The sequence below is a fragment of the Heterodontus francisci genome, chromosome 8, assembly GCF_036365525.1.
Source record: "Heterodontus francisci isolate sHetFra1 chromosome 8, sHetFra1.hap1, whole genome shotgun sequence".
NCBI classification, from domain to species: Eukaryota; Metazoa; Chordata; class Chondrichthyes; order Heterodontiformes; family Heterodontidae; genus Heterodontus; species Heterodontus francisci.
Window position 1 is genome coordinate 45,536,455 of NC_090378.1, and position 23,946 is coordinate 45,560,400.

The 23,946-nt window shown below is 44.7% G+C and overlaps 1 protein-coding gene across 4 annotated transcripts in view; it reads left to right on the forward strand.

The window, feature by feature from the left end:
* The first annotated feature begins 17,084 nt into the window (after window positions 1-17,084).
* mast2 (microtubule associated serine/threonine kinase 2) overlaps window positions 17,085-23,946 on the forward strand; it is a 560,338-nt gene continuing 553,476 nt past the window's right edge. For all 4 annotated transcript variants that reach the window (XM_068037080.1, XM_068037082.1, XM_068037083.1 and 1 more), the window contains exon 1: window positions 17,085-17,908. In XM_068037080.1, the coding sequence (XP_067893181.1) occupies window positions 17,768-17,908 (141 nt within the window). In that variant the 5' untranslated portion in view covers window positions 17,085-17,767. The remainder of the gene's footprint in view (window positions 17,909-23,946) is intronic.

The window sequence follows — 23,946 nt, forward strand, 5'->3', positions numbered from 1 at the left end:
TTAAAATGTATACAGGAGAACTTTTTAGCTCAATATGTAGAGGATCCAACAAGGTAGGGCGCAGTGCTGGACCTAATTCTGGGGAATGAAGCCAGACAGGTGGTTGATGTGTTGGTGGGGGAGCACTTTGGTGATAGTGACCATAACATGGTACAATTTAAGCTTGTTATGGAGAAAGAAATAGGAGAAAGAAAAAAAGGTTTTGGATTGGGGGAGAGTGAATTTTAGTAAAATAAGGCAGGATCTGGCCAAGGTAGACTGGAAAGAGTTATTTGTCGGGAAATTTACAGAAGAGCAATGGGGGGGGCATTCAAAAAGGAAATGGGGAGGGTACAGGCCCAACATGTTCTTTCTAGGGTAATAGGTAGGAGCAACAAGTCCAGAGAACCATGGATGACCAGAAACATTCAGGGTACAATGAGAAGGAAAAGAGAGTCTTTTAGCAAATACAAAGAGAGCAAATCAACGGAAGCATTAGTGGAGTACAGAAAGTGTAGGATGGAGCTTAAGAAAGCAATTAGGAGAGCAAAGAGGGGATATGAGAAAGCTCTGGCTGGTAAAAGTAGGGAAAATCCCAAGATATTCTATAAGTATATCAATGGGAAGAGGATAACCAGGGAAAGAGTAGGACCCATTAGGGACCAAGAAGGAAATCTGTGGGCGGAGCCAGAGGACATTGGTAGGGTGTTGAACGAATACTTCACGTCTGTCTTCACCCAAGAGAATGAGGATGTAGATATGGAACTCAGAGAGAGAGGCTGTGAGGTTCTTGAGCAAATTGTCATAGGGAGTGACAAGGTATTGGAGGTTTTGGCAGGCTTAAAAGTGGACAAATCTCCAGGTCCGGACGATTTGTGTCCCAGGATGCTGTGGGAGGTGAGGGTGGAGATTGCAAGGGCTCTGACCCAAATTTTTAATTCCTCTCTGGCCACGGGGGAGGTGCCAGAGGACTGGAGAACAGCTAATGTGTTCCCACTATTTAAGAAAGGTTGTAGAGATAAGCCAGGGAACTACAGACCTGTGAGTCTCACGTCAGTGGTAGGGAAACTATTGGAGAAAATTCTGAAGGAGAGAATCTATCTCCACTTGGAGAGGCAAAATTTGATTAGGAATAGTCAGCATGGCTTTGTCAGAGGGAGGTCATGCCTAACAAATTTGATTGAATTTTTAAGCATGTGACCAGGTGTGTAGATGAGGGTAGTGCAGTTGATGTGTTTACATGGATTTCAGCAAAGCCTTTGACAAGGTCCCACATGGAAGACTTATCAAGAAAGCAAATGCACATGGGATACAGGGTAACTTGATAAGGTGGATTAAAAATTGGCTTAGCTGTAGGAGACAGAGAGTGATGACAGACGACTGTTTTAGTGATTGGAAGCCAGTGTCCAGTGGCGTGCCACAGGCATCTGTGCAGGGTTCCCTATTGTTTGTCATTTATATAAATGACATAGATGACTAAGTGGGGGGTAGGATCAGCAAGTTCGCGGATGACACAAAGATTGGCCGAGTGGTTAACAGTGAGGTGGAGTGTCTGAGGTTACAGGAAGATATAGACGGGATGGTCAAATGGGCAGAAAAGTGGCAGATGGAATTTAACTCTGAAAAGTGTGAGGTGATACACTTTGGAAGGAGCAATGTGACACGGAAGTATTCAATGAATGGCCTGACACTGGGAAGTTCCGAGGAACAAAGGGACCTTGACGTGTTTGTCCATAGATCTCTGAAGGCAGAAGGGCAGGTTAATAGGGTGGTGAAAAAGGCATATGGGACACTTGCCTTTATCAATCGAGGCATAGATTACAAAAGCAGGGAGGTCATGTTGGAGTTGTATAGAACTTTGGTAAGGCCACAGCTGGAGTACTGTGTGCAATTCTGGTCGCCACATTAAAGGAAGGATGCGATTGCACTGGGGTGGGGGGGGAGAGGGGGTTGCAGAGGTGATTCGCCAGGATGTTGCCTGGGATTGAACATTTAAGCTATGAAGAGAGGTTGGATAGGCTTGGGTTGTTTTCGCTGAAGCGAAAGGAGAGAAGGCTGAGGGGTGACCTGATTGAGGTGTACAAGATTATGAGGGGCATGGACAGGGTGGATAGGGAGCAGCTGTTCCCCTTAGTTGAAGGGTCAGTTACGAGGGGACATAAGTTTAAAGTGAGGGGCAGGAGTTTTAAGGGGGATTTGAGGAAGAAATTTTTTACCCAGAGGCTGGTGACAGTCTGGAATGGCCTGCCTGGGAGGGTGGTAGAGGCAGTTGCCTCACATCCTTTAAAAAGTACCTGGATGAGCACTTGGCACATCATAACATTCAAGGCTATGGCCAAGTGCTGGCAAATGGGATTAGGTAGACAGGTCAGGTGTCTTTAATGCATCGGTGCAGACTCGATGGGCCGAAGGGCCTCTTCTGCACTGTATTATTCTGTGATTCTGTGATAGTTAGGTCATTGGACTTCTTCTGGGACTTGTCGGCAGTTCTGGGGATGAGAGTTGCTGTTGTTAGGTTGTGGGGAGTGTCAGAGCTGAACTCAGTCCTCTCCTCACAAAATATATGTGTATACCAGGAGGAGTTACTGAAGTAATTGTGGATGGCATACTTAGCTGACTTTTTCCCTTCCTAATTTAAGCAGAATCTTCTCTCATATTATAGAAGCCAAGAACAAATCAAATATCAAAAGCAAAATACTGCAGATGCTGGAAATCTGAAATAAAAACGGAAAATGCTGGAAATATTTAGCAGGTCTGGTAGCGTCTGTGGAGAAGGAAATAAAGTTAACGTTTCAGGTCAATGACCTTTCATTAGAACTCAATATCAGATGTCAGTATTTAAGTCAGATATCCATGTTATAGTTTGGAAAGCCAATTGGTGAATGATAGTACTGGAGCTAATCTTTACTCAGTCTTATATTTATTTACAGAGTGAAATATTACAAGCTTACACTTCCTGATTCAACCACACCACAGTTTCAATAAGTACATCTAAATATGTGCTCAAGTGAATCCCCAATTAATGCCCAATACCTGCATTAATTAAACAAAATTAATATACAGTTAATAATCCAGGTCAAAACTTCCGTCTAACCTGATATCTTGCAGGCTGCTTGCGAATTTCCTCTGAGAGCAGTTTTTGATGTGCTCAGGGAATCATTAGGAGATCTACAGTTGCATGATGGAGATGCTTTAATCTACCATCTATGGAGAAGATGGCAGCATCTACCATGACCAGTTCTGAGGTGGTGGATGGTTGTCCACTGTTTGTGAGGAACATTTGATCTTTCAGGTTGTACTGTGGGTTCTCTGTAAGAAATCCATTTGGTATGTCACAGTTCTTACAAGATTACGGCATGGTCATCAAGGCTGATAGGAGATCACTGAAGGGTTTCAGTGGCAGTCCAAAATGGCCTTCTAGATTTGAAATGAGTTAGTAGTAGGTTGGTCAAGTCAGTCTGGATCAGCATGTCTTTGATGGTTGTATTCTCTGGAGACTGCATATTCGTGGTGTAGGTGTGGTGGTGTGATGTTTGCAAGCACAGTCAGCCAGGGTGTTGGTGTCATTAAGAGTGCACTGGTGATAATTCTCATATAGTAGAGTTGAGCTGGACATCAAGGATTTGACATGCAGACTTGATAGCCATGTGGAAGAGCAGTACTCCGCTTTAGAGTACACCAGGCTAAGTGCTGCCATACAGAAGGTTTAAGCATCTGCTCTCCATGTGGATCCAGCAAGTGTATGGAGCAGGTTAACCCTATTCTTTAGTTTCTTCCTGAGATTCTGTCTATCCAGCATGGTGTAAGCAAGTCTGACTCCTGAATGTAAGGGGATTTTGGGATAGTTTACTACTGCCTTAGAAAAGGAGATTTTCATGGCTTGGTTTGCTGTTGAGGTGGAATGTTGAAGTGACAGTTTTTTTGTAAGTTTGGCCAAAGTTGCTATTGGTGGGAGTAAGCCTCCATCCTCTATAAAGCACTGGTCAGGGTCTTCTCAGTGGCAGACAAATTCTTGTTCTGTGTGGCCAAGGCAATGTCATCAGTATATACAAACTTGTGGGACTCTGTTTTGGGCAGACTGTTTGATATAAATGTTGAATAACAAGGATGCCACAACAGAACCCTGTGGGAGTCCATTGTGCAGCATTCTATATCTGCTCTTCTGAGTGCCAGTGTCCACACTGAAGCATCGGTTGCTAAATATGGAGTTGAGAAGATGGATCATTGTTCTACAAGGGAGAATGGTAGAGAGCTTGAAAAGGAGTCCATGCTTCCTTAATGTGTTATACATTGCTGTCAGGTCCATGAATACCATAGTGGTCTTGAGTTGGTGCTGGAAACCTGCTTTGATGTACATTGTGTGATGAAAACCACACCTGCCAAGAATGAGGCATATTAATTTAATCATATGGAACAGTAATTTTAAACTCTTACTGGACTGAAAACATGGCTGCACCTGCATCCTAACAGGGCAGTGGCTGGAAACATTTACATTCTAAGAGACAGTTGCCTGGAGAAGACAATGGAACTGCTCCCCCATTCAATTAACCAAATGGATTTTGATCACAAGACATTGACTGTGTGAAAGCCAGCATTCCAGCCCCCTACTGAGGATGTCTACTAAGAAAGAATCCAAAAAACCTCACCGGGCAGGTTGTTTAAAAAAAAAACTAGTCACATGACTGGCCTGCTGGCCCAGGTTTGGTTTGTATTGTGTTCGCAGAACAGATTGAAGTCAGACTGCAACTGAACTTGAAGGAAGGCAGCATCTCCCTGTCTCGCTCTCTCTCTCTCACGAAAAGAAAAGACTGCAACTGGATTTCAAGAAGATAGAAAACCATCGAAACAAGTTTGAAAGTGTGTACTGGGCCCCAATGAGACTATAGGATTTAACTGCAACCAAAGACTTTACATTGAATTCAAAAGACAGTAAATGATCTCCAGCTATTGCTTCAAACCTTTCCCCTTGATTCTTTCTCCTTTTCTATCTCCATCTGCGTGTGAGTTTATCACGTATGCATGCTAGTGTGGTCGCGTTGCGTATTTTTAGTAGTTTTAACCGAATTAGAATTTTAAGGTTAATTAACATACACCTTTCTTGTTAAAATCTAAGGAAACCTGTTTGGTTGATTTCTTTGCCATTACAATTGGAGAGCTGTGAACAAGGATTCACTGAGGGGAAGCTAAAAACACAACATTTCAAAAATTAAACCCTGCTCCGGTCAAACCACGAAAAGGCTGAGAGGGAACCCCTAGACCCCTTTCCCACCTGGTCATAACAATTGTTAATGCTGTCACTTAGTTGCAGCATTAGGGCTGCTCCAGAAGCCTTGTTGCTCCTGATGGATTAAAAACAGAACGTGCTGGAAATACAGTGGCGCAGTGGTTAGCACCGCAGCCTCACAGCTCCAGCGACCTGGGTTCAATTCTGGGTACTGCCTGTATGGAGTTTGCAAGTTCTCCCTGTGTCTGCGTGGGTTTCCTCCGGGTGCTCTGGTTTCCTCCCACATGTCAAAGACTTGCTGGTTGATAGGTTAATTGGCCAGGCAGCATCTGCGGAGTGAGCAGGAGAGTTAATGATTCAGGTCTGTGACCTTTCATCAAAACTCTCTTCAAGTGTTTATCCAATTCCCTTTTGAAGGCTACTATTGATTCTCTATCCGCCACCCTATCAGGCTGTGCATTCCAAATCCTAACCACTCATTGCGTAAAAAGATTTTCCGTCATGTAACTTCTGGTTCTTTTGCTAATTACCTTATGGCTATTGACCCTGCAGCCACTGGAATAGTTTCTCTTTATTTACCCTATCTAAACAATTCATGGTTCTCAACACCTCTATCAAATCTCTTCTTACTCTTCTCTGCTCGAAGGCGAACAACCCCAGCTTCATTTAGTTTATGGCAAGAATTCTTCATCACAATGTGCGATGGGAAACTGTTGAGTATCTCCCTCTTCCCCCACTCCAACCCCACAAAATTCAGTTACACTGATAGTGAATCACCTCATTATATACTGACTCCTTCATGGTAAATGTTACATCAAGTTACATTGAGTGCACAGCACAGAAGCTCAACTAGTCCATGCCGGAGCTCATACTCCACACGAGCCTCCTTCCACCCCACTTTGTCCAATCGTTTCAGTGTAAAGTGCTCCTTCCCCTGAGGGAGGCAAGCAGGTGTCATCGTGCACACAGATGGAGGAGGAATGCATGCCAGCTGCCCCAGGGTAAGCGGCACCTAGTCCTCCCCAACGATAGTGACCCATTACCTCCAGCAGGCGAGTACATGGGGCATACTCAAGCACCATTGCTGCAGACCCCTAGTAAGATGAAGCCATCGAGACCCCATTCCTCCAGAGGACGCCTGCCAATGTCATCCACAGCAACGGGGCAGGTCACTGAGCAGGCTGCCTCAACCTCAGTGATAATGTTGGGATAACACCTGGACATAATGGGAGAAAAAGGAAATTGAAACAGTTTTGATCACGGGTGCTGTACAAATAGTCATAATTACAAAGATGTATTAAAAATTTTTATTTCATGCAAAATTTGATCTGCTCAGTAATGTTTTGCTTGGTTATAGATGGATACAAAAAGGCTTTTTGGAGGCTTACGGAAGGAATGCAATGATGCTTGCAAAGCATCTTAGGAAATGTCCAGTGTTCCTATCTCATTGGAATTTGAGCCTTCACTCTTCAATGATCGCTATTTTCCTATTAATGATCAATAACTTTTTCTAATACTGTTGTGCTTTATTTTTGTTTTCTACGATCATAACTTCACACTGCTTGCAGTGGTCTGTATTCACATTCATCGTAGCCCATAGATGATTTCAGATGCCAATCACATGAAAGTGCAGCAATACTTGATTAAGATTGCCGCGATGAATAAGACCTCATGCAAAAGGGAATTCCTGTGGGAAATTATGTTTCTCCTCGCAATGTTCCTTGATGATGTGGTTTATTGTTGGCTGAAATGTGCATAAATGAGGTTCTCCCTGATATCCCTTGCATGTCTCTCCATGGCCCTCATAGCGATGACAGCATCATTGTCATTGTTGTCATCCTCCTTACCCTTTTTATAGTTTTCCTCATCTGAGGATGTCTGCTGTACCTCCTGTTCCTCCACCTGCAGAATATTACCATGTCTAATTGCAAGGTTGTGCAAGAAACAGCAAACAACAATTTTTCATGACAACCTCTGTGGCATGTACTGAAGAACCCCTCCAGACTGGTCAAGGCAATGAGATCGCATTTTCAGCATGCCAGTGGTGTGTTCAATGATGGCTCTGATAGATGCGTGAGAACATTGTACCTCTCTTCAGCAGCACTTTGGGGATGATGTACTGGTGTCATCAACCATGTACAAAGAGATCCATCTGTCCACTTCGGCTGGTTCCTTGAAAACTACTGGCAGCTGGGAGTTCCTCAAAATGTAGGAGTCAAAACAGCTCACTGGGAAACCTGCGCAAACATGCATGATTCTTTTCCTATGGTCACAAGCCAGTGATGGCGCCAAAGGCCGCAGACCTTGCTGCCTGGCTGTCCTCGTCTTCACGTAAGTAGATGAAATCATTGGCATGTTGAGACAGGGCATTTGTCACTCTTTGATGTCACCTGTGGGTCGCAGACTGCAAGATGCCACATATGTCACCGGTGGATCCCTGGAAGGAGCCGCTGGGGAAAAACTGAGTGCAGCAGTCACCTTGAGGGCAACTGGCATGGGATTCCCACTGAAGCCCAGGGGCTGCAGGTCATGTTGCAGGATCCTACAAATTTCTGTGACCATTTCACATGACATCCTTAGGAGTCTCTGGCATTCTTCTTCTTTGGCCTCCTTGTCTCGAGAGACAATGGGTAAGCGCCTGGAGGTGGTCAGTGGTTTGTGAAGCAGCACCTGGAGTGGCTATAAAGGCCAATTCTAGAATGACAGACTCTTCCACAGGCCCTGCAGATAAAATTGGTTGTCGGGGCTGTTACACAGTTGATTCTCTCCTTGCGCTTCTGTCTTTTATCCTGCCAACAGCTAAGTATCTTCGACTGGCCACTCTTCAGCCCCGCCTTTGTGGCTGTCCGCCAGCTCTGGCGATCACTGGCAACTGACTCCCACAACTTGTGATCAATGTCACAGGACTTAATGTCGCGTTTGCAGATGTCTTTAAAGCTTGATACATTCGGACTTTTGTGTTCTGTGTCTGTGCACCATTTTCCCACACTTTCTTGGCCGGTCTGAACATAGCAGCGGACGCCTTTCCCATGCGCTTGTTGATTTCTGCATCGAGAGACAGGTTACTGGTATAGTTGAGCCTAGGTAGGTGAACTCTTGAACCACTTCCAGAGCATGGACAGCCGGTGGGTCTGATACCAGTGATGAGCTCGCTGTGCAATGTCTCCTTGGGGATCCTGCCATTTTCCATGCGGCTCACATGGCCAAGCCATGTCAAGCGCCGTTGGCTCAGTAGGGTGTATATGCTGGGGATGTTGGCCCCCTCGAGGACTTCTACGTTGGAGATACATTCCTGCCACCTGATGCCAAGGATTCTTCGGAGGCAGCGAAGATGGAATGAATTGAGAGGTTGCTCTTGGCTGACATACGTTGTCCTTTCCTCGCTGCTGTAGAGCAAGGTACTGAGGACACAGGCTTGATACACTCGGACTTTTGTGTTCCCTGTCTGTGCGCCATTTTCCCACACTCTCTTGGCCAGTCTGGACATAGCAGTGGAAGCCTTTCCCATGCGCTTGTTGATTTCTGCATCGAGAGACAGGTTACTGGTGATAGTTGAGACTAGGTAGGTGAACTCTTGAACCACTTCCAGAGCATGGTCGCCAATATTGATGGATGGAGCATTTCAGACCTCCTGTCCCATGATGTTGGTTTTCTTGAGGCTGATGGTTAGGCCAAATTTGTTGCAGGCAGCCGTAATCCTGTCGATGATTCTCTGCAGACACTCTTCTGTGTGGGATGTTAATGCAGCATCGTCAGCAAAGAGGAGTTCCCTGATGAGGACCTTCCATACTTTGGTCTTCGCTCTTAGACGGGCAAGGTTGAACAACCTGCCATCTGATCTCGTGTGGAGGAAAATTCCTTCTTCTGAAAACTTGAACGCATGTGAGAGCAGCAGGGAGAAGATCCCAAACAGTGTAGGTGCGAGAACACAGCCCTGTTTCACGCGACTCAGGATAGGAAAGGGGTCTGATAAGGTCTATACTGAATTGTGCCTTTCATATTGTCATGGAATGAGGTGATGATACTTCGTAGCTTTGGTGGACATCCAATCTTTGCTAGTAGTCTGAAGAGACCATGCCTACTGATGAGGTCAAAGGCTTTGGTGAGATCTATGAAAACAACGAAGAGGGGCATCTGTTGTTCGTGCATTTCTCCTGTAGCTGGCGAAGGGAGAACAACATGTCAGTGGTGGATCTCTCTGCTCGAAAGCCACACTGTGCCTCAGGGTAGACATGCTCAGCCAGCTTCTGGAGCCTGTTTAAAATGACTCGAATGAAGACTTTCCCCACTATGCTGAGCAGGGAGATTCCACGGTTGTTGTTGCAGTCACCGCAATCACCTTTGTTCATATAGAGGGTGATGATATTGGCATCGCGCATGCCCTGTGGTACTGCTCCCTCATCCCAGCACCGGCAAAGCAGTTCATGGAGTGCTGAGAGTATAGCAGGCTTGGCACTCTTGATTATTTCAGGGGTAATGCCATCCTTTCCAGGGGCTTTTCCACTGGCTAGAGAATCAATGGCATCACTGAGTTCTGATTTTGTTGGCTGTACGTCCAGCTCATCCATGACTGGCAGAGACTGGGCTGCATTGAGGGTGGTCTCAGTGACAACATTTTCCCTGGAGTACAGTTCTAGGTAGTGTTCCACTCAGCGGTCCATTTGCTTGCATTGGTCAGTGATCGTGTCCCCTGATTTAGACTTGAGGGAGGCAATCTTCTTGATGGTTGGCCCAAAAGCTCTCTTAATGCCATCATACATTCCTCTGATGTTTCCAGTGTCGGAGGCCAGCTGAATACGACTGCATAGGTGTTGCCAGTAGTCATTTGCACAATGCCTGGCTGTTCTTTGTGCAGCGCTTCTGGCTACTTTAAGTGCTACAGATGTTATCTCGCTGGGGGCTTTCTTGTAGTTTAACAGTGCAATACGCTTAGCGGCTATGACAGGTTCCAGCTCTTCAAAGTGAGATTTAAACCAGTCTGCATTCTGCTTCTCACGTTTACCAAAGGTGATCATTGCTGAGTCATGGTTGGCGTCTCTGATGTGGGCCCACTTGATCTCTGCATCCCCTGTAGGAGTGTTTTGAAGGGTTTTTTCAAGTGTATTGAGAAACTTATGTTACAGCTGTGGATAAGAAATTTTGTTAGTGTTGATGTGCTCTCTGATATTTGCCTCTCTGATATTTGAAGGTAATTTTGCCTTGTCCTGAGGATGTAATGACGTGCCAGTGCCTGTCTTTGGTAAGGCTATTTCTCGATGTTATCATTTGGAACATCCTCACCTTCCTGTTCTGCCTGTTGCTGGTGCTGAGGCATCATGAGTTGAGGGAAAGAACCTTCCTTAGTCTCTCTCTTTATTCTTCTTCCCGTAGTACACGAAGTACACGACAAATTGAATGTATAAGGCCCATGTCGCTGTGGCTTTTCTGAATAAATAATGTTACGACCAAGGCGGGAGAAGTGCACTGTTTATTCTCGGTCCACTTCTCCATGGGTCACTACATATATTTAATTTTTTTCCCACTTACCGATACGGTTAGTCATAGACTCTATTTTTATCCCAGAATAAAACACTCCAACTAGGTTTCTTTAATAAACAACAAAATTAACAGTTTATTATAAAACAAGTCTTAACCAGTAATGAAGGAAAGCATAAACACACAGATTGAAATATTAAAGTTTCCTTTGTACCTTAGCCCCTTCACAATCACCCACACGTACACCGGTTAACCGGAAAAATAAAGAGATTTTGTTTTTAGAGCTCTATTACAGACGGAAAAAACACTTGGGCTGAATACTTGCTCACTGTTGAAGAAACAGCAGATGAGATACGTAATGTTACAAAACTGGCATACAATCTGGCCTCCAAGTACGCGTAGACAGGTCACTGGGATCTTTCAGAACAGTTCTTTTCAGGTGGTGTTGAGAATTAATTTAGCAGGCTTTTCGTCAAAGACAGGAGACGAGATAAGTTGACACAGTGGACTTCTCAGGGTCTTTTAGAGAAGTGTTGGAAAGCTGAGCTGGGTTGTGGATTCTCTTCTTCCTTGGGAATTCCCTTCTCTCCTTGGAAGCTCTCTGCCTTTTTATACAGTTCAACCCCAACTCAAAACAATTCAAAAGCTAAACCGACAACAAGTGATCAACCTTTTGACTTCCATCAGCCTTGACCTGTCTCTTCTTTGTAAACAACTTCTCCAGGTGTCCAAATTTCTCTGTTGTTTATTGAGCTGGAAGTCAGGTGGTTTCCCGGAAAGGCTTGTTGTTGTTGCTGGAGGTCAGTTAGTTTCCCAGAAAGGCTTGTTTTCCTCTCAAGACCTCTCAGTGCCCCTTTTAAAAAACATTTCCAGGGACTGTTTTTCAAAGTCAAGTGGCCTTTACATGAACCCCTTTGAAAACCCCAAAATTTAACATTTCTTCAATCTTTCAAAAATGAATCCCCCAAAAATATATTTAACAAAACACAGAGGCACTTTTGTAACAATAAGCAGAATGTGGCGATTCATCCCTCTGTTTCTAGTGATCTGAAACATCAAAGCAATGAACAGCTCCCTTATGTCTGCCTTCAAATTGCAGCCAGGTAGAAGACATAACCACAGTCATTTGCCTCCTCCCATTCTCCTTGCAATCCTTACGTGTCCACATGGTTCCCATTATCTTTGGAAAAAATGGTGTGCGTGGAATTCAGGGCAAGTCTCCTTATCTGGAATTCAGGGCAAGTCTCCCCACCTTCCAATTAACCTCCTCCTGCAACCTTCCTGCTTGAACCCATCACCTTTGACCCACCCAATGTTAGTTACCCTTCCCTCCATTACCATTGAGCCTCCCCCCATACGTGCAGTGTAATCATCAATGTATTCATGCCATCCCGCCCCCATTCTATTGACATGCCGACTTTTATCCTTGAACCTCCTCACATCAAAATGACCACTGTTGCCGAGTTCCATTCCCCTCCATATGAAGCTGTCGAATACCCAGCCATTAGTCTTGACCTTTCCCCTAAAGAATCCATTTGCTCCCATTGACTGACCGTTCCCTCTGCGAGCCAGTACCTTCAATTTGCCCCATAGCTCCCCGACATTGACAGCACTCATCCCTCCCTTTAGGCCCTTGCCAAATATCTTCACACAGTATTGATCTAATCCACCCACAACCCCTGCAGCCAACAAAATGCATCTTCACCATCATCAACAATTCAACTACTCCACCATCTCCTGCTCCTCGATATGGGTTATAACTTGTGATAAAAAAGCAAATTACCATAGATGCTGGAAATCTTAAAAAAACAGAAAATGCGGGAAATAATCAGCAGGTCGGACCAAACGAGTTAGGAACAGAAGTAGGCCAGTTGGCCCCTGCTCCGCCATTCAATAAGATCATGGCTGATCTGTTTCTGTCTCGAATTCCACACTCCCATTTACCCCCGATAATCTTTGATTCCCTTGCCTAACAAGAATCCATCTACCTCCTCCTCAAAAATATTCAATGACCCCGCCTGCACCACCTTCTGAGGCAGAGAATTCCAAAGTCGCACAACCCCATGAGAGAAAAAAATTCTCCTCGTCTCTGTTCAAAAAGGGCGACCCCTAATTTTAAAACAGTGTCAGGACTGTTCAGGATCTTATATATTTCAATCAAGTCTCCCCTCACTCTTCTACCTGCTGAGTACTTCTCGTATTTTGTTTTTCTTACAACTTATAATGTTATGCATGTGCATACTGTGAAACTGTTTTCCTAAGGTATGTAGGTATATGCATTATGTGTGTTATATGCAGACAACTCTATCCAGAGTCTCAGGAAAATTCCTGTGGAGTAGTTGAGTGGCTATTTGCTACGCCTAACCTTTTTGGAAAATAGATGTGTTGGAAAGCTCTTTTTAACAATGCCTCTCATAGATATTTTGGGTTGTGGGATACAGCTAAAATTGCCTTTTGGAACCAAGAAACCAATGGCACCCAAGCTGAGGGTTGGTTGGCATAACTTGTGTTACCACTGATAGAGAGACAATCAAACAGCATAGTGCAAAGTCTAGGTGATAGCAGAGGCATGTTTCTACACAAATACACTTGTTACCAAATTCTAGTTTATTGATGACTTTGGACCCCACCAGAAAGGCTGAGATGGGGGTTTTGACGCTTGGGCAACGCACAACCTCCATACATCCGTCCAGGCATGTGCCATGGAGAGGTCACTCCATAGTCGCCTCATAGCGACCAAAACAACACGGAAGGCAGCAGTTACGGGTTATAAGTCCAGCTCAATTGGCATAGAGATTGGGCGCCATGGGTTGCCTTTGTCGGTGGGAGAGGTCATCGCATCTCACTGGACAGCAACCGCCCGCCTCAAACCGGGCAGCCCCCGGTCAGTAAGGTTCTGTCCCGCCACAGTCCACCTGCTTCAATGGGTGCTTGGAGCTCAGGGTCATTGCCCGACAAATGGACTGTAACACCGCACCGAACAGCACGACAAAAAAAGGAAAGAAGGTACCAGCCCTTCGTTCTGCAAGCTGGAACGTCAGAACTATGTGTCCTGGCCTCTCGGAAGACCTTACACAAATCAATGATTCTTGGAAGACCGCCAACATTAACAACGAGCTCAGCAGACTCAATGTGGACATTGCAGCACTTCAGGAGACACGCCTCCCTGCGAGCGGGTCTCTAAGAGAGCAAGACTACACCTTCTTCTGGCAGGTAGGGATCCTGAAAAACCAAGACAGCATTGAGTGGGCTTCGCCATCAGAAACTCTTTGCTCAACATGATAGCCACCCTCAAATGGCTCGGAACGCATACAGTCCATCCGACTGTTCGCCTCTGGTCCAGTACACCCACTCAGCATCTATGCTCCAACACTCTGCTCCCCACCTGAAGCTAAAGACCAGTTCTACGATGAACTCCATAATATCATTAGTAGCATCCCCAACACCAAACACCTATTCCTGCTGTGGGACTTTAATGCCAGGGTTGAGGCCGACCATGACTCATGGCCCTCCTGCCTTGGGTGCTATAGCACTGGAAGGATGAATGAGAATGGACAGAGACTGCTTGAGTTGTGTACCTATCATAATCTCTGCATCACCAACTTGTTCTTTCACACTAAACCCTGTCACCAGGTTTCTTGGAGGCACCCAAGATCACGCCATTGGCACCAGCTGGACCTCATCGGCACAAGGCGAGCCTCTTTAAACAGCGTTCAAATCACACGCAGCTTCCACAGTGCAGACTACGACACCGACCACTCCCTGGTGTGCAGCAAGGTTAGACTCAAACCAAAGAAGCTGCATCACTCCAAGCAGAAGGGCCGCCCGCGCATCAACACTAGCAGAATCTCTCATCCACAGCTGTTACATAGGTTTCTAAATTCACTTGAAAAAGCCCTTCAAAACACTCCCACAGGGGATGCAGAGATCAAGTGGGCCCACATCAGAGACGCCATCTATGACTCAGCAATGACCACCGATGGCAAACGTGTGAAGCGGTATCTAGACTGGTTTCAATCTCACTTTGAAGAGCTGGAACCTGTCATAGCCGCTAAGCGAATTGCACTGCAGAACTACAAGAAAGCCCCCAGCGAGTTAACATCTGTAGCACTTAAAGCAACCAGAAGCACTGCACGAAGAATAGCCAGGCGCTGCGCAAATGACTACTAGCAACACCTATGCAGTCATATTCAGCTGGCCTCTGACACCAGAAATATGAGAGGAATGTATGATGGCATTAAGAGAGCTTTTGAGCCATCCAGCAAGAAGATCGCCCCCCTCAAATCTAAATCAGGGGACATAATCACTGACCAACGCAAGCAAATGGACCGCTGGGTGGAGCACTACCTACAATTATAGTCCAGGGAAAATGTTGTCACTGAGACCACCCACAATGCAGCCCAGTCTCTGCCAGTCTTGGATGAGCTGGACGTACTGCCAACAAAATCAGAATTCAGTGATGCCATTGATTCTCTAGCCAGCGGAAAGGCCCCTGGCAAGGACGGCATTATCCATGAAATAATCAAGAGTGCCAAGCCTGCTATAATTTCAGCACTCTACGAACTGTTTTGCCTGTGCAGGGATGAGGGAGCAGTACCACAGGACATGTGCGATGCCAATATCATCACCCTCTATAAGAACAAGGGTGACCGCGGTGACTGCAACAACTACCGTGGAATCTCCCTGCTCAGCATAGTGGGGAAAGTCTTCGCTCGAGTGGCTTTAAACAGGCTCCAGAAGCTGGCTGAGCGCGTCTATCCTGAGGCACAGCACGGCATTCGAGCAAGAGATCCACCATTGATATGCTGTTCTCTCTTCGCCAGATGCAGGAAAAATGCCGTGAACAACAGGTGCCCCTCTTCGTTGCTTTCATTGATCTCACCAAAGCCTTTGACCTTGTCAGCAGACATGGTCTCTTCAGACTACTAGGAAAGATCGGATGTCTACCAAAGCTACTAAGTATCATCACCTCATTCCATGACAATATGAAAGGCACAATTCAGCAATGCGGCGCCTCATCAGACCCCTTTCCTATCCTGAGTGGCGTGAAACAGGGCTGTGTTCTCGCACCTACACTGTTTGGGATCTTCTTGTCCCTGCTGCTCTCACATGCGTTCAAGTCTTCAGAAGAAGGAATTTTCCTCCACACAAGATCAGATGGCAGGTTGTTCAACCTTGCTGTCTAAGAGCGAAGACCAAAGTACGGAAAGTCCTCATCAGGGAACTCCTCTTTGCTGACGATGCTGCATTGACATCTCACACTGAAGAGTGTCTGCAGAGAATCATCGACAGGATTGCAGCTGCCTGCAACAAATTTGGCCTAACCATCAGCCACAAGAAAACGAACATCATGGGACAGGATGTCAGAAATGCTCCATCCATCAACATTGGCGACCATGCTCTGGAAGGGGTTCAAGAATTCACCTACCTAGTCTCAACTATCACCAGTAACCTGTCTCTCGATGTAGAAATTAACAAGCGCATGGGATAGGCTTCCACTGCTATGTCCAGACTGGCCAAGAGAGTGTGGGAAAGTGGCGCACTGACAGCGAACACAAAAGTCCGAGTGTATCAAGCCTGTGTCCTCAGTACCTTGCTCTACGGCAGCTAGGCCTGGACAACGTATGTCAGCAAAGAGCGACATCTCAATTCATTCCATCTTCGCTGCCTCCGGAGAATCCTTGGCATCAAGTGGCAGGACCGTATCTCCAACACAGAAGTCCTCGAGGCGGCCAACATCCCCAGCATATACACCCTATTGAGCCAGCGGCGCTTGAGATGGCTTGGCCATGTGAGCCGCATGGAAGATGGCAGGTTCCCCAAGGAAACATTTTACAGCGAGCTTGTCACTGGTATCAGACCCACGAGCCGTCCATGTCTCCGCTTTAAAGACGTCTGCAAACGCGGCATTAAGTCCTGTGACATTGATCACAAGTTGTGGGAGTCAGTTGCCAGCGATCACCAGAGCTGGCGGGCAGCCATAAAGGCAGGGCTAAAGTGTGGCGAGTCAAAGAGACTAAGCAGTTGGCAGGAAAAAAGACAGAAGCGCAAGGGGAGAGCCAACTGTGTAACAGCCCGGACAACCAATTTTATCTGCAGCGTCTGTGGAAGAGTCTGTCACTCTAGAATTGGCCTTTAAAGCCACTCCAGGTGCTGCTTCACAAACCACTGACCACCTCCAGGCGCTTACCCATTGTCTCTCGAGACAAGGAGGCCAAAGAAGAAGAAGAAGAATCTGCAAGTTGGCTTTCAATATTGCAGAGCAGCGCGTGCACAGAGCTGCTCCTCTCCTTCCTGTGGTTCGCGCGCGACCAAATTTAATGACAATGGACCGCGCGCTCCAGTTCACGCACGCCCCACGAGGTGCGCGCGCCCGTCGGTAAGGGGCACTTCCGGCTGAAAGGTCAAACGCATTGATAACCGGAAGTGAGTTATGTTTCAGGAGAATAAAACATTACAGCAATAATAAATAAAGTCTCATCACACCACCGGCACCACCAGCAACATCGTCATGTGCGGTTGACCTGGCATGTTTCCGAGGGGACAGTGACTGCGGCCATGCCGACGCACGATCGGTTGTTGTCGGCAGCGTTTGGGCAAGTGGCGGGCGGCAGCTTCTTACCGGGAGCGGCGGCTGCGATTGAAGCGGCCCAGCCCGGCGGGGTGGAGTGGACAGCGAGTGTGTGTGAACCCAGAATAAGTGTCAGTGGATGGCTGGAGATCGGGCCGAGCTTTAACCGCAGCAGCAGTGAGTCAGTAGCGGCTGTTGTCTGAACCTCAGCTTTGTCCATTTGTCCCCCAGTGAGAGCGGCTCTTGGGCGCTGGACTCAGCGAAGATGCCCGGGTGTCTCCACCTGGTCACCCGGTGAAGGGTGAAACCTTCCCGGCTTATTCCCAAACGTTTCCCTTTTATTTCTTGTTTCTTAAAAAAACAAGTTCAACGTGGACCATCCTTTCAATTATGATGTTTCTCTGTCAACTGCGGCCTGGAGAATAGACTCAGCATTCTCCTTTTATTTGGGAGATCTGACAGTTTTTATTTGGTTGTGTTATTGCTACATGTATGTGGATTTGGACATCAGCTGAGCAATGAAGAAATCTGGAACGCACATCAGCTTCAGGAGTAAAAAGAAAGCCTCCAAACAGCTTGTGCGGGATGAACAAACTGAGGGAAATAAAACTAAACCTGGGCTGGACCAGGGGCGAAGCAGCGAATCACAGAAAGAAAAGGTGAGTTTATCAGCGAAGGAAGTGAATTGTGAATTCTCCATAATCTCATTTGTTAAATGGGATTTTAGTTTGTAGTTTACCTGGAGATCTTTATTTTCTAAACACAATGAACATATGGTGAGCAGACAGAGCTTTTACTCAACAACTTATTGAAACTGACAGCATTCAATTGCAGCTTTGCTGTTGTCAATTTCTGCATGTTGGATCTCCTGCAAAAGAAAAATAACGCCGGAAGACTTTTCTTAAACATTTTATCATCTTGTTCTTGAGGCTTCAGTCTCAAACAGAATCAAAAATCTCATGTTACACTGAATAATGTAATATGGGACATGCTGTCATTTCAAACTGCATGCACCACAGTTGTTTCACAATAATAGTGACCATAAGTGTTCATGAAATTGAATTGTCGAAGCAGAATGAGTATTATACATTGGTGGCTTTTGCAAAGCAAATAACTTTTTCATCTTTCATTTGGGGCTCATTTATTCACTTATTTTGTGTAGCCCACAATTCTTTGACATCTATCACTTAATAATATGCATGACAAGGCAGTGTGATTGTCTTAAATATACAGTTTGCTTATGTTTTTTTATCTGTTAAGAGGGAAGTTAGTTCCCTGTTCCCAGATTTCATCAGATCTGCTTTATCTTCTTCTTCTTTGGCCTCCTTGTCTCGAGAGACAATGGGTAAGCGCCTGGAGGTGGTCAGTGGTTTGTGGAGCAGCGCCTGGAGTGGCTATAAAGGCCAATTCTAGAGTGACAGACTCTTCCACAGGTGCTGCAGAAAAATTTGTCAGGGCTGTTACACAGTTGGCTCTCTCCTTGCGCCTGTCTTTTTTCCTGCCAACTGCTAAGTCTCTTCGACTCGCCACACTTTAGCCCCGCCTTTATGGCTGTCCGCCAGCTCTGGCGATCGCTGGCAACTGACTCCCACAACTTGTGATCAATGTCACAGGACTCCATGTTGCGTTTGCAGACGTCTTTAAAGCGGAGACATGGACGGCCAGTGGGTCTGATACCAGTGGCGAGCTCACTGTACAATGTGTCCTTGGGGATCCTGCCATCTTCCATGCGGCTCACATGGCCAAGCCATCTCAAGCGCCGCTGACTCAGTAGTGTGTATAAGCTGGGGATGTTGGCCGCCTCGAGGACTTCTGTGTTGGAGATACGGTCCTGCCACCTGATGCCAAGTATTCTCCGGAGGCAGTGAAGATGAAATGAATTGAGACGTCGCTCTTGGCTGATTTATAACTGGATTGTAAGAGGTGGAAACGTGTGAGATGTCTCCATTAGGTGACACTGGCTACTTGGCTGAATATCTCGCAGAGCTCCTCAACTCTGTTGTACAGTAAGTCATTGCAAATCTACTAGGTCACTTTACATGAAGTATACTGCATTATAGTGTCAGCCATGACTCAGTTAGTAGTGGCTGTCTCGCCTCTGAGTCAAAATGTTGAGTTCAAGTCTCTCTCCAGAGGCTTGAGCACAAAAGAATCAAGGCTGACATTTTAGTGCAATACTGAGGGAGTTTTTAAATTCTTTCATGGGATGTAGGCATCACTGGCAAGGCCAGAATTTGTTGTCCATCCCTAATTGCCCTTGAAGTGAGTGGCTTGCTAGTTCATTTCAGAGGGCAGTTTAGAGTCAACCACATTGCTGTGGGTCTGGAGTCACATGTAAGCCAGACCAGGTAAGGACAGCAGATTTCCTTCCCTAAAGGACATTAGTGAACCAGATGTGTTTTTATACCAATCGATCATAGTTTCATGGCACCACTACTGAGACTAGCTTTCAATTCCAGATTTAAAAAAATTATTTAATTGAATTTAAATTTCACCTTCTGCTGTGGTGGGATTTGAACCCATGACCACAGGGTATTACCCTGGATTACTAGCCAAGTGACTTACCACTATGCCACCATCTCCCCCCACCCTCTCCACTTGGAGGCATTGTCTTTTGGCTTAAGCCAAGACCCTGTCTGCTCTCGGACAGACATAAAAGATCGCACGGCATGATTCTTGAAGAACGAGGTGTCCTGGCCAATATTTATCCCTCAGCTAACATCCGTACATGGCTGTTTGTGGGACCTTGCTGTGTGCACATTGGCTGCTGCATTTCTTGCATTACAACAGTGACAACACTTCAAAAAGTACTTCATTGGCTGTAAAGGTGCTATATAAATGCAAGTTGTTTGTTCATTAGCAAAATCAAGCCAGTTAGCAGCAACAGAAGATTTCACATGTATGATCGCTACCAGTGTAGTATTTCTGCACACTCTTAATTTTGGGACATGTCTTTATCCTATGCCAAAGAGAAGATGAACTGAACAGTGACTCTTGAGATGCATGTACAGTGTCGCACAGAGTTTCTATATTGATATACAGTAATTACACTTGGAATTTCTAGGCTCAGTTCCTAGAACAGCTTGTTTGGTACAGGGTGCTGTGTACATTTTGTCTGCCAGGGTAAGTTTCTGCTGCAACAGATACTGATGTAACAGAGCAATTGCTTTAAAAATATACAACAATTGTTACATTCATGGTGTACATTGCATGTAGTATTCATTGTATGGCACTGAGTGGTGGGGAGTGGCAGTGGCATTAGTAAATACCACTGTGCTGGCCTGCCTTGGGACTTTTGGCTGTGTCACCTCTGATAGCCTATTTTGTTGGGATTTTTGTTGTACAGCTTACATGTGAAGTGTTGATATACCAACTCGCTGCTTAGGTTGTGTAAATTTTAAAAATGTTCCCATGATCAGTCTGAGGAAAAATGTGATCTTGGGTATTACATTAACAGAGGTAAATTATCATACCAGACAAGATGTACATCCCTGTTGCATAATTGTACCTTTGCTCCAAGTAAAAAAAGATGACTTGACTACTTGACATGTTGCAGCTCCTTAAATGACTTGGAAATCATTTGCTTTATTGGGCTTGGCATAAATAGTGTCAGCAAAATATTGCCAATGGAAAAGCTGACTTGATGAATGACATAACTTGGATGGAGAGACAGCATTTGGAGTTACAGTAGAAGTTTCTGTAAAGAATTAATTGTTTTGCATCAGGAAAATAGGGAACGTTTCTTTGCAAGTCTGAGAGTACTTATGTACAAAGCTGTAAGAAATTTTTAGTTAAGAAAACATAAAGTTTAAAGAATATATTTACACATGCCGCTATGTTTCTGAAGAAGCTGCATTGGATGTATTTTTAATGTATGAATATTTTCATTTAAACTGTTAATACATGTTTTGAAAATGTAATTGAATACCCTGTATGAGCATTTACTCCCACTGGCATCTTGTTTTGTTCTATGTTCCTCTCGTTTATTTTCCCTACCATTCTTGTGTGCCTCTGCATTATGTATTATTCCCTGCTTATTGGGCAGGCAGGCACTTCCAGCTGTGTCTCTGGAGTATTCTGTGTATTCTTGAAGGTCATGCTTCTGGAATCATAGAAAATGTATGGCACAGAAAGAGGCTACTTGCCCTATGCCTGCTCATGGATGGTTACTGAATGCTAATTGAGATATCTATAATGTACAATTTTTGCGAAAATACACTCTGTTAATTCAAAATCACATTTTGTTGGAAGTCATTTATTTGCTCAGAATAAACTTGAATTATCTGGTATGAATTAAACCATTTTAATATAACAGAACAGGAGGTGTTTTCATGATTTTCAATTGAAATTTTCAGAAAATTTGAATCAAACAAGTTTGAATTAAGAGCAGTGAACTACATTACCACTTGGCCTTGTGAATTGTTTTCAGTATCTGTAGCACAAATACTGTCAGACAGTATGCTAAACAGTAGAATCTGGGCTTGTGTTTTGCTTTTTTAAAAAAAAACATCTGGTTGGCCTTTCTGGTTTGCAACATTTGGCTTGGAATTCTCCAAGGATTTTCTGATCAGTTGCTTCCACTAGTATAGAACATAAAACATAGCACAGTACAGGCCCTTCGGCCCACGATGTTGTGCCGAACCTTTAACCTACAGTTAAAAGAGAAGGAAAACTTTTTTGGGGAGTTCTCCATTTCTAGTACTTCTCAATTTTTATTATTCAGTGCAGTGAAACCTACTTAAATGTACGTTGGTTAAATGCATGTAAAAAGCAAAAAAAAAAATGCAGATGCTGGAATAAAAGCAGAAAATTATAGAAAAACACCAGGTCAGTCAGCATATGTAGAGATGTCTTGGAGTTTAACGTTCAGGTTATAACCCTCATCAAAGTGAGGTCAGATCAGTTCTGGTGAAGGGCCATGGCTTGAAATGTTAAACTAGCTGCTCGCTCTACAAATGCTGACAGATCAGTATGTTTTCTGCATTGTTGGATAAATGCACATAGGTGATTCTTTATGTATTAATTCAGTCTTGAATTTTAAAGTATATTATATTTAGTAACGGGAGATTTTCCTCGCTTCGAATGGGCTGTTAAGTACTTAGATTTTGCATCAGTCCAGTGCTTCACTCAGGTACTTACGAGTTCAAAAATGGTCAGTTCACTGCATTCCAAAGCTCTTCTGGCTCTCCTACTTTGCACCCTCTGTAAACTTGAGCTTGTCCAAAACTCTGCTGCCCGTGTCCTAACTTGCACTGAGTCCCGTTTGCTCATCACCCCTGTGCTTGCTGACCCAAGTTGGCTCCTGGTCTGGTAATGCCTTGACTTTATAATTCTCATCCTTGTTTTCAAATCCCTCCCATGGCCTCCATCCCATCCTATCTCTCTCTAACCTCCTCCAGTCCTACAACCCTTTTTTTTACTCAATTCTTTTAAAAGGTACCTGGACATGCACCTGAAGTGCTGTAAACTGCAAGACTATGGACTAGGTGCTGGAAGCCAGGGTTAGATTGGGAGGCTAGTTTGTTCAGCTGGCACAGCTGAGTGGCCTCCTTCTGTGCAATAATTTTTCTATGGTTCTAACCCTCTGAGATCTCTGCACTCCTCCAGTCCTGGCCTCTTGAACATCCTTAATTTCCATTGCTTCACCATTGAGGGTCATGTCTTCAGCTACCGAGGCCCTAAACTCTGAAATTTCTTCTTTAAACCTCTCTACCCCACTCCTTATTTAGATTGCTCCTTTGACCATCTTTTGTTTACCTGTTTTAATATCTCCTGTGACTTGATGTCATATTTTATTTGATAATGCTCCTGTGAAGTTTTATGGGAAGTTTCCTATATTAAAAGCGCTATATAAATGCGAGTTGATGTTGAGGCGTTGATAAACCTGAGTGACAGCACTTAGAAGATCAATTGCGATTATTCTTGGCAAATGCTTGCGAAGTGGGTTCTGCTGCTGTTTCATGTTTTAAATGTAGCCAATAAATATGAAGACTGTGTAAATCAGTAAAAATATTACTGCCTCTTTAAATTATAAAAGGGCAAACTACTAATCCCTACCAACTTTACATCTTGGTTATACCTTTTGCTCCAAGTTCAGTCTGTTCAGATCTATGCCACATGACCTAATGCTGTTTTATTCTCTGCAGCAGCATTGGTGACAGCTGATGAATTATTTAGAATGTTTTCTTTGGGAGGTGGAGAGAAACTGAGTCATCAGTCATTCAACTCCATTGACAACTGCCCATTGCTTTTACTGGTTTAATCAATTTTTGACCTACCTCAGAAGCTTGTCAGCTTTACTATACCTTCCTAGTTTGTCGACTAATCACTTGTATGGTAACGCAACATTGCTGAATTTAAAATATATCACAGCCACACAACCTCTGTTGTTACTAATCTGTATCCCCTTACATTTACCCAACTTGTAACTTTACTGAGCCAAATCTATGTTGCCACTGGTACGTTAGCCTCCCATTCCAGCAAGAACCTTTGTTTCCCATTTTGATTTGTGCCGTTAATATATAGAGCTTTGAGGTATTCGTTTCTTAGCAGATGTGATTTATTTGGTCATTGTTTGCCAGTGTAGTCAAATTTGCATTTGTTGTATGGCGCATCCCTGCCACGTTGTTAAATATTTGATCTCTAAAGAAGTGTCTGATCTGGGGATAAAAGGAAGAAATATTCAATCATGGTATGT